General features: G+C 40.6%; 1 protein-coding gene across 1 annotated transcript in view; it reads left to right on the top strand.

Annotated features, from left to right (window-relative positions):
- Brdt (bromodomain testis associated) overlaps window positions 1-5,015 on the top strand; it is a 57,851-nt gene extending 52,836 nt beyond the window's left edge. Inside the window, exon 17 of the mRNA XM_036201594.1 lies at window positions 4,601-5,015. Coding sequence (XP_036057487.1) covers window positions 4,601-4,669 — 69 coding nt within the window. The 3' untranslated portion in view covers window positions 4,670-5,015. The remainder of the gene's footprint in view (window positions 1-4,600) is intronic.
- Window positions 5,016-15,643: the final 10,628 nt, after the last annotated feature.

Below are 15,643 nucleotides of genomic sequence, written 5' to 3'. Positions count from 1 at the left end.
CTTTTTGTTTTCTTGCTGATTACCATTCTGATCATGGTGAGATGAAATCTCAGTGTAGTTTTGATTTCCGTGGTGGCTGAAGATGCTGAACATTTAGTTCTGCATTTGCTGGCCATTTGAACTTGCTTTTGTACTCCCCTTTATGGGTTAGATTATTTGTTTTCTCATTTACACATTGAATTATTTGTCCTTTAGGTGTCCGAGATTTTGTTTGGTCTACATATATTCTGAATGCCAGTACCCCTACCAGATACACAGCTTACAATGTTTTTCCATTCTGTGGACTGTCTCTCCACTCTTGTTCCCTGTGCTTGGTGAAGTGTAACACGAATCTTTTTTTTTTTTAATATACTTATTTTTAAAATTTTTTTTCATTTTACATACCAACCCCAGTTCCCCCTCTCTCCCCTTCTCCCGCCTCCTCACCTCCCTCCCACTCTGCCCCCATCCACTCCTCAGAGTGGGTAAGGCCTCCCATGGCAGTCAACAAAGTCTGGCATACCAAGTTGAAGGAGAGCCTAGTCCCTCCCCATTGTATCAAGGCTGAGCAAGGTATCCCACCACAGGGAATGGGCTCCAAAAAGCCAGTTCATGCACCTGGGATAAGTCCTGGTCCTGCTGCCAGGGACCCTACAAACAGATCAAGCCACACAACTGTCACCCACATTCAGCGGGTCTAGTTCGGTCCCATGCAGGTTCCCGGGCTGTCAGTCCAGAGTCAGTGAGCTCCAACTAGCACTGGTCAGCTGTAACACAAATCTTAAAAGGTCTTATAATAAAAAAAAAAAAAAAACCAGAGCCAGATATTGGGGTGAAAGCTGAAAGATCAGAACAGCCAGCCACTAGCTTACCTCTATGAAATCCTCAGCCTCAAGAGAGTGAGTTCCTGTTTCCTCACACCTTATATACCTTTCTGTGTCCTGCCACACATTACATCCTAGGATTAAAGGCATGTGTCACCACTGCCTGGTTCTGTTTCTCTCATGTCACCCAGTGTGACCTTGAACTCACAGAGATCCAGATAGCTCTCTGCCTCCCGAGTGCTAGGATTAAAGGTGTGTGCCACCACTGTCTGACCTCTATGTCTAATCTAGTGGCTTGTTCTGTCCTCTGATCCCCCGGTAAGCTAAATTGGGGTACACAGTATATCACTACAGTGAAGGTTGTTAATTTAAGGCAATTTAAGCAAAAATAATTTAAAAGAATTGCTCGTTCCTGCCATATTTCCTAGGCTATAGAATCCTGTGTGGTCATTGTCCTATGCTTACATCTTGAAGTGTTTCCCTGTTTGCCTCTAGTACCTTCAAACTTTCAAGTCTACTCATTTTCATCTCATTCTAGATTTTCTAGCCCCAGTCCTTCTTCAGTGATACATTGGTCATTCAGGTGAATTGTTCTGTCTCTAATGTGTTTGTGTGGTTTCTCTTACTTTTAGTTTTAGTCCATTATGATTTGGATGGTACACAGAGGTTATTCCAGTGACTTGGGATTTGTTAAGACTTTCTTTGTGGCCTAAACTGTGATCTGGGTTGGAAAAAGTTACATGAGCTATTACTGAGAAGATTATGTTTTCTGTTGCTACTGGATGAAATCATTCTCTGATCTCAAGTTCATTTGATATCTCTTACAACACTCTGAAGCTTCTTTATGAATATTTTTGTCTAAATGACCTATTGATGGAGTGTTGGAGTTACCCCTGTCACCGTGCATCTGATGCATGCCTATATTTGAAACGTTCCTTCTTTGTAGCGTGCTTTCTCGTCAGACTTTCTTTGGAAATCCAGCCTGCAAATAATGACACAGGAACTTCTTATTAATTATGAAAGCTTGGCCTTTAGCCTAGGCTTGTTCCCAACTAGCTCTTAGAATTGTTAATCTGTTCTGCCATGTGGCTTTTACCTCTCTCTCATTCTGTATATCTGACTTGCTCCACTTCTCTCATGTGCCTAGATTCCTCTCCAGTTCCTCTCTCTCCCCAAAGTCCCGCCTATTCTCTTCTGTCCAGCTATTGGCCACTCAGCTCTTTATTAAACTAATCAGAAGGTGCAAAGACTCATCTTCACGGTGTACAAAAAGATTATCCCACAACACTTGGCTATGGCATTGATTATAGTACAAGTTAACTTTCCTAGGAAACAACAAACAAAATTCTGCCTGCCTTCTTCCCTACTTTCCTCTCTCAAAGATAGGATCTTAGCTTTGTAGCCTAAGTTCTGCCTGAACTCCCCATGCTCCTGCCTTGGCTTCTTGAATATTGGGATTAAAGGCCTTGGCCTTAAGCAGACAGGAATGGCATTTAACAGTGTTATACAGAGATTATTTTATTATTTGTGGTGCTGCAGATCAAACCCAGAGCTTGACATCTGTTATGAGTACCTTAGCACTGAACTACGTCCTCTGTCCCAGAGTTTACTGTAGAACACTGCTTTTGTGGGACTTTCTTCTGTGATAGGTGTGTTCTATTGTCTGTTTCAAACATGTATGGGATTGTTTTTTTTCTCAAAAATTCATGAAGTCCTCTTGTTGACACAAAGACCTGACTTTAGTCACCTTCCAGTACTTTTACAAGAGTCTAGTGCCCCCAACAACCCAGCTCAACCTGATGTCATTCCCGATATCATCAGTACTTTTCAGGAGCTTGACTAGTCCTAGAACATTTAACAGCGACCAAAGTCTACCTCAGCCAGCCCCCTTCATCAGCATTGTAGTCTTCCATCTGGATTTGGCTCAAGTGTGATTGGGACCACAGAGAAAGGAATATCCAGCCTACGGTATCTGCTGCAAAGTCATAATCCCTAATATTAACTGGTGGAGACATTGGTTCTCTATTTGTAAGTATTCTACATGAATCGATTTTAACTGAGATAGATCTGAACCTAAAATAAGATTCTATATGCAACCTTTAAAATAAAAATTTTCATTTTTACTTAGATATAAAAAAGGTTTCATCACATTTTCTTCCAGTTTTCCAATGTGCCTGAATCTAGAGCAGCATCACATGATACCCAGACCGGGCCAACTTCCCAACTCTTACATGGCAAGCTAAAATAAGTTCTGAGGAACTATTAGGCAGTCTAGGAGCTGCACATTAAAAACAGTCCCAATTTAAGTTTTGTTGTTTGTTCATCTCTAAGGCAAACTTTAAGAATTTCGTAAAGCCTCTTAGAGTCAAACATGCCCCAGTCCTCTTTGTGGTTCCAGACAAGTCAGCCTCTACTATCCTTTAGTAAGTAGGCCATAGCTCTAAATCTTTTCCTATAAATAATGAAACTGCCAGTTCACATCCAGACACCATCCAATGGCGACAGACTGGAGATTTGCACCTCACTGGCACACTGCTGTGGGGAAGGGTGGAGCCCTAAATTGTAATGTTTGCTGTGACTTTCCATGGCAAGGAGCACTTGGAAAGATCTTCTGTCTCCTGGGAAGCACATGCCCACACAAGAGCATTTCTTCTCACATGGCACTCATTCCTTCTTAGAATGTTTGTGCTAAATCTACACCAAAACCTTTTCTTAATAAATTCCAACTTTGCCTGACAAAAGAAGCTTGAGAATGAAGTAGCCATGATTCTTTTGACTTAGCGTTTTCTGCACTTCAGATGATTTATTATTATTATTATTATTATTATTATTATTATTATTAAGAGATTTTATATTCATTTTACATACACAGATCCCCCTCTCCTCCCTCCTACCTCCCCCCAGCCTTCCTCCCAACCCACCCCCCATTCCCACCTCCTCCAAGGCAAGAGCCTAGTGCATTCAGTTGAGGCAGGTCCAGGCCCCTGCTCCCTGCACAAGGCTGCACAGTGTCCCACCATAGGCACTGGGCTCCAAAAAGCCGGCTCATGCCCCAGGGATGGGGCCCAATCCCACTTTCAGCTCATTTCTTAGGATGGCTATCATGTAAATGAGCAAATGTTCCCAGTACTCCCTGCAGTTCAATCCCATTCTCATAAATAGTTGCATGGAGAACACACTTAGGTTGAATTTACTACTCAGTGCCAGAGTCGATGAAAACCCATAGCTTTTACATTATGTGTTAGTTCTCTCACACAGGGATTGTATTGCTAAGACTAAACTTTTTGAAAGATGTGTGTGTGTGTGTGTGTGTGTGTGTGTGTGTGTGTGTGTGTGTAGCATGTGCTCATGCCCACAGAGGCCAGAAGAGTCAGTCTGCCTGGTTAATTACAGGTGGGCCACCTGACATGGGTGCTGGGAATTAAAGTCAGGTCTTTTGTCTGGACATGCCCTTAACCACTGAGCATCTTTCCAACCAGATTAAGGCAACTGCCTGTGCCTAGTGCTGTGTTGGTCACAGGAACGAGCAAGATGCTGAGCCTTCAGCTTGCAGCCTAACTGCTGCTCCTAAGTACTGAGATATCCTTCTTCTTGAAGAATTGAACTTAATATCATGTTCTTGTGGCATTTTATAACATGTATAGTATATTAAAAGGAACCATCTATATTTTTAATTAAAAATTATATATACAGCCATTAAGTTAATTATTTATATTTTGTATGAAATGTTTCCAATGTGTAGGTATCTATATAAAGACATGCATCTTAAACTAATTAGACTCTTCTTTTTTCTACAGATGGCGGGTACCATTGATATGACTCTTCAAAGCGACATTATGACAATGTTTGAAAATAACTTTGATTAAAACTCAGTTTTAAATTAACTGTCAACTTTAAATGAATGGTACAAATGTTTGCAATGCATGTGGTAAAGTGATTACTTTCAACCACCAAGATACCGATCATATATTGTGTTTTGACTGCCCTAAAATTAAATATTTTGCACTTACATTTTTAATAAATATGTTCATTTTAATGACATAATTTATAAAAAGTTTTATAATTTTGATCTCTAAAAGTGAATAGATTTTATTCATTCTGCAGAGGATTGTCAACTGTGTATTATAGCCCTGATCTAAGCAAGTCTGAAAGGGAGCATCATCTGATTGGGGAAAAAAATGAAGAATCTATAAAAGTATATAAAAATGGGTTCTGTTGAGTTTTTAACTTTTGTTTGTTTATCTGAACCAGTTTGTTGTTTGAGACAGGGTCTCAAATTCCTCATGCTGCTGTGTTGAACTCAACAATGCAGCCAAGGATGACCTTGGACTGCTGGTTCTCCTGCCCTCACCTCTCAAGCCCTGGGGATGCAGGAGCTGCCATCATGCCTGGCTGAGTTTTCACTTTTCAAAGAGATACTCTGTACTGTCAGAATTACCTGAGCATCTAACAAGCATCATGATGTCAGATTCTCTGCCCGGTCCATGTTTAAATTCCATGCTGACTTGTTTTAATGCATTATTAGCTATGATTTAAAACAAAGTAATAGTAAATATTTATGTGTACAGGCTTCTGTAGGGATGTGTGAGACATTTCTTAAAATGTATAAATGATGGCAGTGAATATTTACCTAATTAAGGAAGTCATAGTCTATAAAACACTTCTGTTTTGTCATTTTCAAACTGCAATTAGGTCTAAACCATGTATATTCTCTTTTTGAATTTTAAACCTTTGAACTCTTGAAACAGAACCTAATTTAGGCACTGCTGTGACCATCTGAAGTAGTTTCCAAGTGTGTCCAGACAAAGCAGTGCACGCTGGCTCTGGTCCCAGTGCTTGGGACAGAGGCCGAGGAGGCTGCAGCGGCTGTTCTGCCACAGACTCAAGGCCAGCCTGGCTCCACAGCAAGACCTGATTCATAAAAATGAGAGTGCATGCATGCATCCCACATGTGTGTTAGAAAGAGCATGAGAAGGTGGTGTTACTTTCATGAAACAGACAATTAAAATGATAGCTATTTTATTATTTCCCTTTTTCATTTTTTTTAATTTAAAATGTTTTCATACACCATATTCTGATCATGGTTTCCCTGCCCCCAGCTTCTCCCAGCTCCCCACCCACACAACTTCACCTCTTCTTTCCCTCTCTCTGAAAAACAGACAAACAAAAGACAAGACCAGAATATAAATAAGTAGGTTAAAAAAAAAAAAAAAGGAGAAAGTACAAGAAATATACTCACACATAAAATGACAAAAATATAAAATCAGATTAAAAATATAAGCAAAAGACCAGTAAGATTAAAAAAATAAATAAATAAAATAAAAAAATAAAAGGCCCAAACAGAGCAGCATCAGACGGAAATGTCTACAAAGGCATCACTGAGTTCATTTTGTGTTGGCCATCTACTGCTGGGCATGGGCCAGCCCTTAGGTGTGGTTAATATATCATGAGATTCCATTGAAGAAAGCTAATTTTTCCTTTGTAGGCAGATGTGAGTTACAATTCATTTTTTGGTTAGGGGTGGGACCCATCTGCTTCCTCCTCTCAGTGCCAGGACTCTGTCTGGCCTGAACCTGTGTGCCCTGTGCATGCTGCCACAGTCTCTGCAGAGCTCATGTTTGTCAGTCCTGCTGTGCTGGAGGATACTGCTTCCTTGGTATCATCCATCCCCTCCGCCTCCTCTTCCACAGAGCTCCTTGAGGGGAGGGTTTGATGAAGACATCCTATTTAGGACCGAGTGCTCCAGTCCCTCACTCTGTGGACATTATCCAGTTGCAGGTCTCTGTGTTGGTTCCCATCTACAGCAAGGAGAAGCTTCTAAGATGATGGCTGAGGGAGACACTGATCTATGGGTACAGCAGAGTGACATTAGGAGTCATTTTATTGCCTTGTTCCTTTAGTAGAACAATAGTATTTGGGTTTCCCCTGGGTCCATTGTCTCAGATTCTTAGCCACCTGAGCAGTGTCAGGCATGGGTTCCATTCATGGTGTGGGACTTAAATCCAGTCAGAGAATGATTGTTTACTCCCACAGCATGTCATGCAGGGATGGTATCACTTTAGATCACTGGGTTTGTAGCTGGGTTGGGGGTTACCTTTACCCTCTGGTAGCAAGCAGAGTACTAGTCAGTAGAGGTAAAGACTCTGGGTAGGCACCAGCTTGACTTCTCCATGCTCAATGAGATATGTAGATGTTGTCGTCAGCAACAGGGCCTTATCCTCAGTTTGATTTCTTTCATGGATGTATTCATCCTAATAAGCTACAGCAGTGGATTTTCAAATGACCCCTCAAGTGACCCCAGTGTTAATTGTCCCTCCCCATTTAATGTTCCCACTCCAGTCTCCCCCGTCTCTCTATAACTACATAGTCTATTTCCCCTTCTCCCTAGTACTTACTCTATATCTAACATCTGTGGTTATAGAGATTGTAGCGTGCCAATCTAAAGCTTAAAAGCTAACATCCATATATAAGAGAATACATACAGTATTTGTCTTTTAGGGTCTGAGTTACCTCACTCAGAATGATTTTTTCCGAGCTCCATCCATTTACCTGTAAATTTCATAATTTTGTTTAACAGCAGAATAATATCCTGTTGTATAAATGTACCACATTTCCATTATCCATTCTTCCACTGGTGAACATCTCTGTAGTTGGGTTTTTTTTGTTTGTTTTTTGTTTTTTACTCTTTGCTCTTTGAAGACATACCACCCAGCTCCCAAATAAATACACATAGACTTATTCTTTCTTATGAATGCCCAGTCTTAGCTTGGCTTGTTTCTAGCCAGCTTTTCTAACTAAAATCATCTTGTCTGCCTTTTGCTTCTGGGCTTTTACCTTTCTCTTATTCTGTATACCTTTCTTTACATCTTACTCCATAGCTGGCTGCGTGCCTGGGTGGTTAGCCCCTGACATCCTCTTCTCCTCTTTTGCTTTCTCCTGCCTTTCACGTTTTTCTCCTACTATTTATTTTATGTGACTGCCAGCCCTGCTTGTCCTTTCTCCTGCCTAGTGATTGGCCATTCAGCTCTTTATTATACCAATCAGGTGTTTTAGGCAGACAAAATGACACAGCTTCACAGTTAAACAAATGCAACATAAAAGAATGCAACACATCTTTGCATCATTAAGCAAATATTCCACAGCATAAATGAATGTAACATATCTTGAATTAATATTCCACAACAAGAGTGGAACAGCTGGATCTTGGGAGTGGATCTATTTCCAGCTTCCAGAGGAACTGCCACACTGATTTCTATATGGCTGTACAAGTGTCCATTCTCACCAGCAATAAATAAGTGTTCTCCTTTCCCCACATCCTTGCCAGGATGAACTTTCATTTGTTTTATTGATCTTGCACATCTGATTTAAGATGAAATCTCAAAGTAGTTTTGATTTGTATTCCCTATTAACTAAGGATGTTGAATATTTAAGCATTTTTCATCCATTTGTGTTTCATATTTTGGGAACTTTCTACTTAGTTCTGTACCCCATTTTTTTAATTGTATTTTCTTGATGTTCAATAACAACTGAAGCATCTGTTATTTATATATTTTGGATATTTGCCCTCTGTTGGATGTGTAATTGGTAAATATCTTTCCCATTCTGTAGCCTGCTGCTTTGTGCAGATGATAATATCCTTCACCACACAGAAGCTTGCTTCTTAATTTCATGAGGTCCCATTTTTTAATTGTTGATCTTAGTGCTAGTGGTGTTCTCTTAAGAAAATTGTCTCTTGTGACAATGCGTTCAAGGCTGTTCTCCATTTTCTCTTCTATTAGATTCAGAGTATCTGGTCTTACGTTGTGGTCCTTGGTCCATTTGGAGTTAAGTTTTGTATGGGGTGATAAATATCGATCTATATGCATTCTTCTACATGCAACTACACAGTTTGACCAGCACCATTTGTTAAGGATGCTATCTTTTTGTCCAGTATGTATTTTTGGTTTCTTTGGCAAAAATCAGGTGCCCATAGGTGCGTGGACTTTTGTCCAAGTCTTCAATTGATTCCACTGATTTTATGCCAATACCATGTTGTCTTTATTACTATTATTCTATAGAACAACCTGAAGTCTGGGATTGCAATACATTCAGCAGTTCTTTCATTATTCAAGATTGTTTTTAGTCATCCTAGATTTTTTTGTGTTTCCATATGAAGTTGGAAATCATTTTAATTTCTGTGAAGAATTGTGTTAGAATTTTGATGAGAATTGTGTTGACTCTGTAGGTTGCTTTTGGTAAGATTACCATTTTCACTATGTTAATCCTACCCATCCATAAACATGGGAGATCTTTCTGTCTTCTGACACCGTCTTCAGTTTATTGCTTCAATACCTTAAAGTGTTTATTAAAAAAGTCTTTCACTTTCTTGATTAGAGTTGTCCTGAGGGTTTTCATTTTATTTTCTTTTATTTTTTTAAATTTTTTATGTTTTTGCTTCTATGAGTGGTATTGTTTTCCTGCTTTCTTTCTCAGTCTGTTTGTAATTTGTATAAAAGAAGGCTACTGATTTCTGTGTGTTATTTTTATATCCTGCTACTTTGCTGAAAATGTTTATCAGTTGTAGTTTCCTGGTGGTGTTTTTAGGGTTGTTTTTTTTTTTTTAAATCATATTATTTTCAAATAGAGATTCTTTAACTTCTTTCCTCCCTGTTTGTGTGCCCTTGGTCTCCTCCAGTGTCTTACTGCTCTAGCTGAGCCTTCAAGTATATATAAATAGTATGCAGAGTAGACAGCCTTGTCTTGTTCCTGATTTTAGTGGAAATACTTTCAGTTTCTCTCCATTTAGGTTGATGTTTACTGTGGGCTTAAAATGGCTATACTTTATTGATTTAGGGGTCTGTTTGGAATACCTTTTTACCTTGAGGTGATGTCTATACTATATAATAAGGTGTGTTTCTTGGCTGCAGCAGAAGGGTGGATCCTGTTTTCTAATCCAATCTGTAGCTTCTATCTTTTCATTGGGGAATTTGAAGCTGTGATTGAGAGTTATGAATGAGCAGTTTTTATTGATTCTTGTTATCCTGTTGTTATGGTGTGATTTTTCCCTCCTCTGGATTAATGTTCAAGGATTTTGCATTCCTTGTGTTTTCTTGGGTGTGGTTACCCTCTTCAGCTGCCTTCTGTAGCACTAAATTGGAAGATAGATTTTGCTTAAACTTTGTCTTATTGTGAAATATTTTTCTTTTTCCATCTATGGTGACTGAAAGTTTTGCTGGGATCTGTAGATAGGAAGTTTTGTCTGGAGTGGTATCTGCCATCTCCTAGAGTTTGTGGAACCAGGCCCTTCTGGTTTTCAGTCAGCTGTTGTTCTGCTGGGTCTGCTCTTACGTGTTACTTTTAATATCCATTCTTTGTCCTGTACGTTTAGAGTTTTCGTTGCTGGGGAAATTCTTTCTGGTGCTATCTGGTCCTGTGCGCTCTTGTACTTGACAGGCACCTCCTTCTTTAGCTTGGGGAAATTTCCTTTTATGATTTTGTTGAAAATATTTTCTGTGCCTTTGACCCTGGGTTTCTTCTCCTTCCTCTATTCCTGTTATTCATAGATTTCATCTCTCACAGTGTCCCGGATTTCCAGCATGTTTTGTGCCTGGATATTTTTAGACTTGGCATTTTCTTTGATGAGGGTGTCCAGTTCTTCTACTTTGCCTTCAACACTTGGAGAGTCTCCTTCCATGTGTTGTGCTCTGTTGGTGAAGCTTACCTCAGAAGGTTCTGTTTGACTCCCTAAGTTTTCCCTTTCCAATTTTTCAGTTTGGATTTTCTTTACAATTCTATTGTACCTTCAGGTCTTGAACTGTTTTATTATTTCCTTCTACTGTTTGTGTTTTGTAGACTCATTCAGGGGCTCCCTCATCCTCTCGAGGCCCTTGACCGTGTTCACAAAGGCTGTGTTGACCTCCTTGTCTTGTGCTTCAGCTGTGTTGCCTTCTCGTGGCCTCCTGGAGTGGGGTTCCTGGTTCTGCTGGAGGCATATTGTCTTGGCCATTTGTGTCTGTGTCTAGGCGTCTGGGGTCAGAATGGTTGAGGTGCCTGTAATGTCAATCTCTGGTCTCGTCTTTGTTGAGTGAGTTTTGTTCCATTCCTTGGTCTTTGTTGCCCTCGCTGGATCTTAGGTAGCTGGTTCCTTGGTAGGAAGTGCCTCTGCAGGTCAGTGGGTGGCAGAGAGGAATAGAGATGGGCCAAGAGAAAAGGCTGAGATGGTTAGTTTCAAGGAGGGGTAAGGGGATGCCAGATCTAGAGGTATAAATAGCATAAAGATCTTGTTTCCTCTAAGCTTCATCTTTAAAGAGAGCCCTAGCATCTGATGCAGACATTTGTTCTGCCCAGGTCCTGAAGGAGAGAGCAGGGGAAGGTCATGAAGGGGGAGAAGCAAAGCCTAAGACAGATACATGAGCATGGGGGTGAGAAAGGTCTACCAGGATTTATCTTTAGTTCTGACATGATCTCTCAAAATTTACTTCCTGACCTCTAACATTTTTAAAAATATCAGTAGTCTCTAAAATACTTATTTCTTTTAAAAAATAGAAATTTCAGGGCTGGAGAGATGGCTCAGAGGTTAAGAGCACTGACTGTTCTTCCAGAGGTTCTGAGTTGAATTCCCAGCAACCACATGGTGGCACACAACCATCTGTAATGAGATCTGGCGCCCTCTTCTGGCGTGCAGGTGTACATGCAGACAGAACACTGTATACATAATAAATAATAAATAAATCTTAAAAAAATGGAAACTTCATCATTTCTTCAAGACTCTTAGGAAAAGTGCAGTCAAAGCAGGCCACCTGTCCACAGCCCTCGGTCCTGTTCCCTGGGACTTCTTGTTTAGCATGCAACAAAAAGCCAGTTTGGGGGATCCAAGAACTTTTTAGTGCTCGCCAATTAAATTATCATAGTCACCATATATAAAACCAGATGGAGTACCAAATGTCTTTTATTTTCTTTTTGGCCTGAATATTTCCTTCTTTCTTATCTTTCTGTTTTCTATTTCATCTTTTATTCCCTGAAAACTGCAGCCTTCTGCATTAGCTGGCGAGGTCTGTGGTTTGAATCCGATTCCTGTGCTGCTTTTAGGAGTAGCTCATCACCCCAAGCTGTCCTTCCCACTGTGTCTGGGGTTTATCCTGCAGTTTTGGGAACATGTGTGGGCTCAAGAACATGCATGGGTGGACTCAAGAAACCTGCCAATAAGGTTCCCTCCAACCCGGGAACAGAGCATGCTGTATGCTGTCTCGAGTTTCCCTGTGAGGCCATTGCACAGTCTATGGAATTTCCTTGATGTCTCTTCTTTTTTGTTGACCTGGAAAATGACTGGCTCTTATCTTTGACATCTTCATGATCAGGAACTCATAAAATCTCTAAACCAAAGGGGGAAACGGGCACAGAAAAACATCCCAGAGTTAGAGATGGATTTATGTGAGGAGGGCTTTGCCCTCACTGTTGCCTGTGCACCGCTTGCTTACCTGGTACCCATGGAGACCAGAAGAGGGTGCAGACCCCCGAAACTGGAGTTACAGCTGGTTGTAAGTTGCTGTGCTGAGAAGGGAACCCAAGTCCTCAGCAAGTGCTCTTAACTGATGAGACAACTCTCTGGCTTCAGCAACCCAGAATTAGATGTTAGAGGAGCATCAAAAAAACCATAAAAGAGAGAGAGAGAGAGAGAGAGAGAGAGAGAGAGAGAGAGAGAGTCATGGCTGAATGCTAGTACACAAATGAGAGTTCTGACCAATGTTCTGAGAACAACAGAAGAGGCTATCCACAGTCAGCTCAGAATGGACTATCGACCAGACCACAGGGAGATGTGGGCCAGGAAAAACTCACCAACATCTACCCAGGAGGCAGCACGGGTGGCTGGGCACCGGGGCCATGCAAGTACCTGGTGCTGATATTACCAATGAGGCCCCAGATCAGAGGCTAAAACTATGACAAAACTCACAGCCATGCCTCAAAGAGCATAAAAGACCATTTATTCTGAGCCAAGTAAAAGTGATCACGGCCCAAGAACATGATTCAGATTGCCCCAACTAAGAGTCTATCGGCATGAAAGCGGTCACATGAATTCTTGCAGTCACCAAACAAACAAGTCTTGAGGCATTTCCAGTACTCTGGTGGTGTGTAGTTTGCGGTGGGGGAGGGTACTCTGTTTCATGTTTTAGATCATACATCATTTTGTGGTGGTCTTGCTGATACATTTCAACCTCATAGTTGAGAAGTGGGCAATGAATGCTTTTTAAAGTGAATTAAGGTAATCCAAGATAATTCGTCTATTGATCTGCAACATTCTAGCTCTCCATAGTAAAAAAATTCTCAATTATCTTGGTAGGAGCTTTTGACTTTCTTGAGCACCCAGAAGTCCAATGTGCTATCCATTGTACCACACAGCCTATCTCTTTCATGGTAGGATTTTTGACACATACGTGGCTTTTTTTCTGAGAACTTCAGTCCATGTAACAAAAGAACAAAGCAAAATACAACACTTCTCCAGCTCATGCCCTCAGTTCTCTGCTTACTCAAGTCCCTGCCTGGTAAATAGACCCAAGACTGTATGTCAAGAGTGATGGTATTTTTAAGTATTTTATGTGGTTGTTATTACCTTAAGACAGTTTTGCTTATCCTAAGCTTGTAGTAGGTTATTCTAACTACTCCCTGCCCTACCTCTTAACTCTATTTGGTTGTATTCATTGACAAAACTCAAACCTTTATAAACTTTGCCTGCCTACTCTGCACCCACAATGCTGAATAAAAGAAAACGTGTAACCCTGATAACCATAGTCACTTAACACTTCTGACTTTAACTCAGATGAGCCATCACGTTGGCCAGAAATCTGAGGGTTTTTGTCATTTGTTCACTGTCCCTGGATAGTCAGCTGTACTTACCTCTCCACTCCCTTCAGGAGAAACAAAGGACAACCCCACCACCAGTCCCTGCCACACTGAGGGAGCCAGTCTCCTCAAGAGAGCTGCCGAGGGAGCATCATGGCTGCAGGCTTCCTGCTGCTTCTCCCTCTCCCAGGAGCGCGGCTGTGGCTTTCTTTCTGGAGCTAATTGCCTACGTACAAATGGGTTTTTCTGAAAGATGAAGGGAGGAAAATGTCATTTCCTTCTTTATGTTGGCTCCTCACTTTCTTGGCCCCCTTTTTAAAGCTTTTTTATAGCAATTTTTAAAAATTAAGACAGGGCTGGAGTCATAGGTCAGCAGTGAGGTGCCTCCCTTACATGGACAAAGCCCAGGGTCCAATACCCAGTGCTGGGAGAAGTTTATATTTTTTAAGACAAAACCTACCCCTTAAAATTTAAAATTCAGGGGGCTGGAGAGATGGCTTAGTGGTTAGGAGCACTGGCTGCTCTTCCAGAGGACCCAGGTTCAATTCCCAGCAAACACATGGTAGCTTACAACTGTCTATAACCCCAGTTCTGGGGGATCTTATATCTTCTCACCAGTACACATAAAATAAAAAAGTTAAATAGATAAATTAGAAAAATTTAAAATTCAGAGATTTTTAGTGTAGTCACTATAGGAAAGTTAGACTATTATCTAATTTTTTATTTATTAACATATTCAAAATCTTAATATTTTGTTTTACAGATCTTTTCTCTGCATCACATGAATTTATATATTATTACTCAGAGGCAATTAAAATTAAAATTTGCCTGCTCAGAAATCAAAGAATTGTATGCACGAATATTATATCCAAGTGTAAAGTCTACCTACTTTTTAATAAAAATATTTTGGAAATTATTTAAATACAAAATGTAGAGACATTAGGAAAGTTTATCTCCTTGTATCCCAATTATAGCAAGAACAAAGTTTATGTACTCTCAAATGAGATTATAAATCTCATTCAAATATGAACACATGGATTTAACCAGATTTTACAAAAATGTGGTGATTTTGCTTTCTTCGTACCTCATGACTTTGCACACAAAACAGCTTTGCCTCAGGTGTAAGGGATGATTTGTTCTGGAGCCCAGTACGAGTCACCATGGACAGAGAACAGGGAACACAGATCCAGGTTACCCCAACACCATGTTCCAACATGGAAACAGTTTCTGAATTTCTCATAGTAACAAAGTCATAAATCAAAGAATCTTTACAATCCATTGGTGAGAGCGTCAGATGGTTACAGCAAAGCTGGGAAGTCTGCTACAGACCTCAGAATCTGTGTAGATAGTAGAGCCCAAAGGGTCTGCCTGTACCCCCCAAGTGCTGGTATGACATGCATTCACCACCATACCTGGCTTCGTGTATTTTTGTACACCTAAAATCCAGATGTACTTTCATGCTAGAATGTCATGCATATTAATGCAGTTTTGTCTATGGCCCTTCCTTCCAAATACCTTATCCTCAATGCTCACAACTCATTTACTGAACTTCCACAGGAGATTTATGGTCACTTTATCTGACTTGTAGTAGTCAGATGAACTGAAACACCATTAGGATTTTAAGTTAGATTAGAATTAGATTCGGAGACTTAGCAATTTCCTTTTCAGGCTTCTATGTACACCCTGCCTCTAACTCCCCCTTCCCTCTCTCCTTGAGGATTTCCTGTCTTAAAGGCAGCAGAGGAGTTCTCTCTGGTCTCCCACTCCAAAATCAGCTGTGTACAGAAACAGAAAGCAACTGAATTGATACAGGATAAATTGGGGTTCCCTGTTTGGGTTCTTAGTCTCAGTAGTGAAAAAAACAACTCAAACTGAAGCACAAGGATGGTTTATTAGAGTTTACCCAGAACCTTCTTCAGTGCAGGCCAGCTATAAACCTGCCTGATGATGGGCAGGTTTCGGTAAAGAGGAGGAGAAGGCAAGCACACACTGTGATGGGGGTGGGGGCAGTTTTAGAAAATTAG

Source organism: Onychomys torridus, chromosome 10 (assembly GCF_903995425.1).
Source record: "Onychomys torridus chromosome 10, mOncTor1.1, whole genome shotgun sequence".
Classification (NCBI taxonomy): Eukaryota; Metazoa; Chordata; class Mammalia; order Rodentia; family Cricetidae; genus Onychomys; species Onychomys torridus.
The sequence above is the reverse complement of the archived record's forward strand: the minus strand, read 5'-3'. Positions and strand labels throughout refer to the sequence as shown.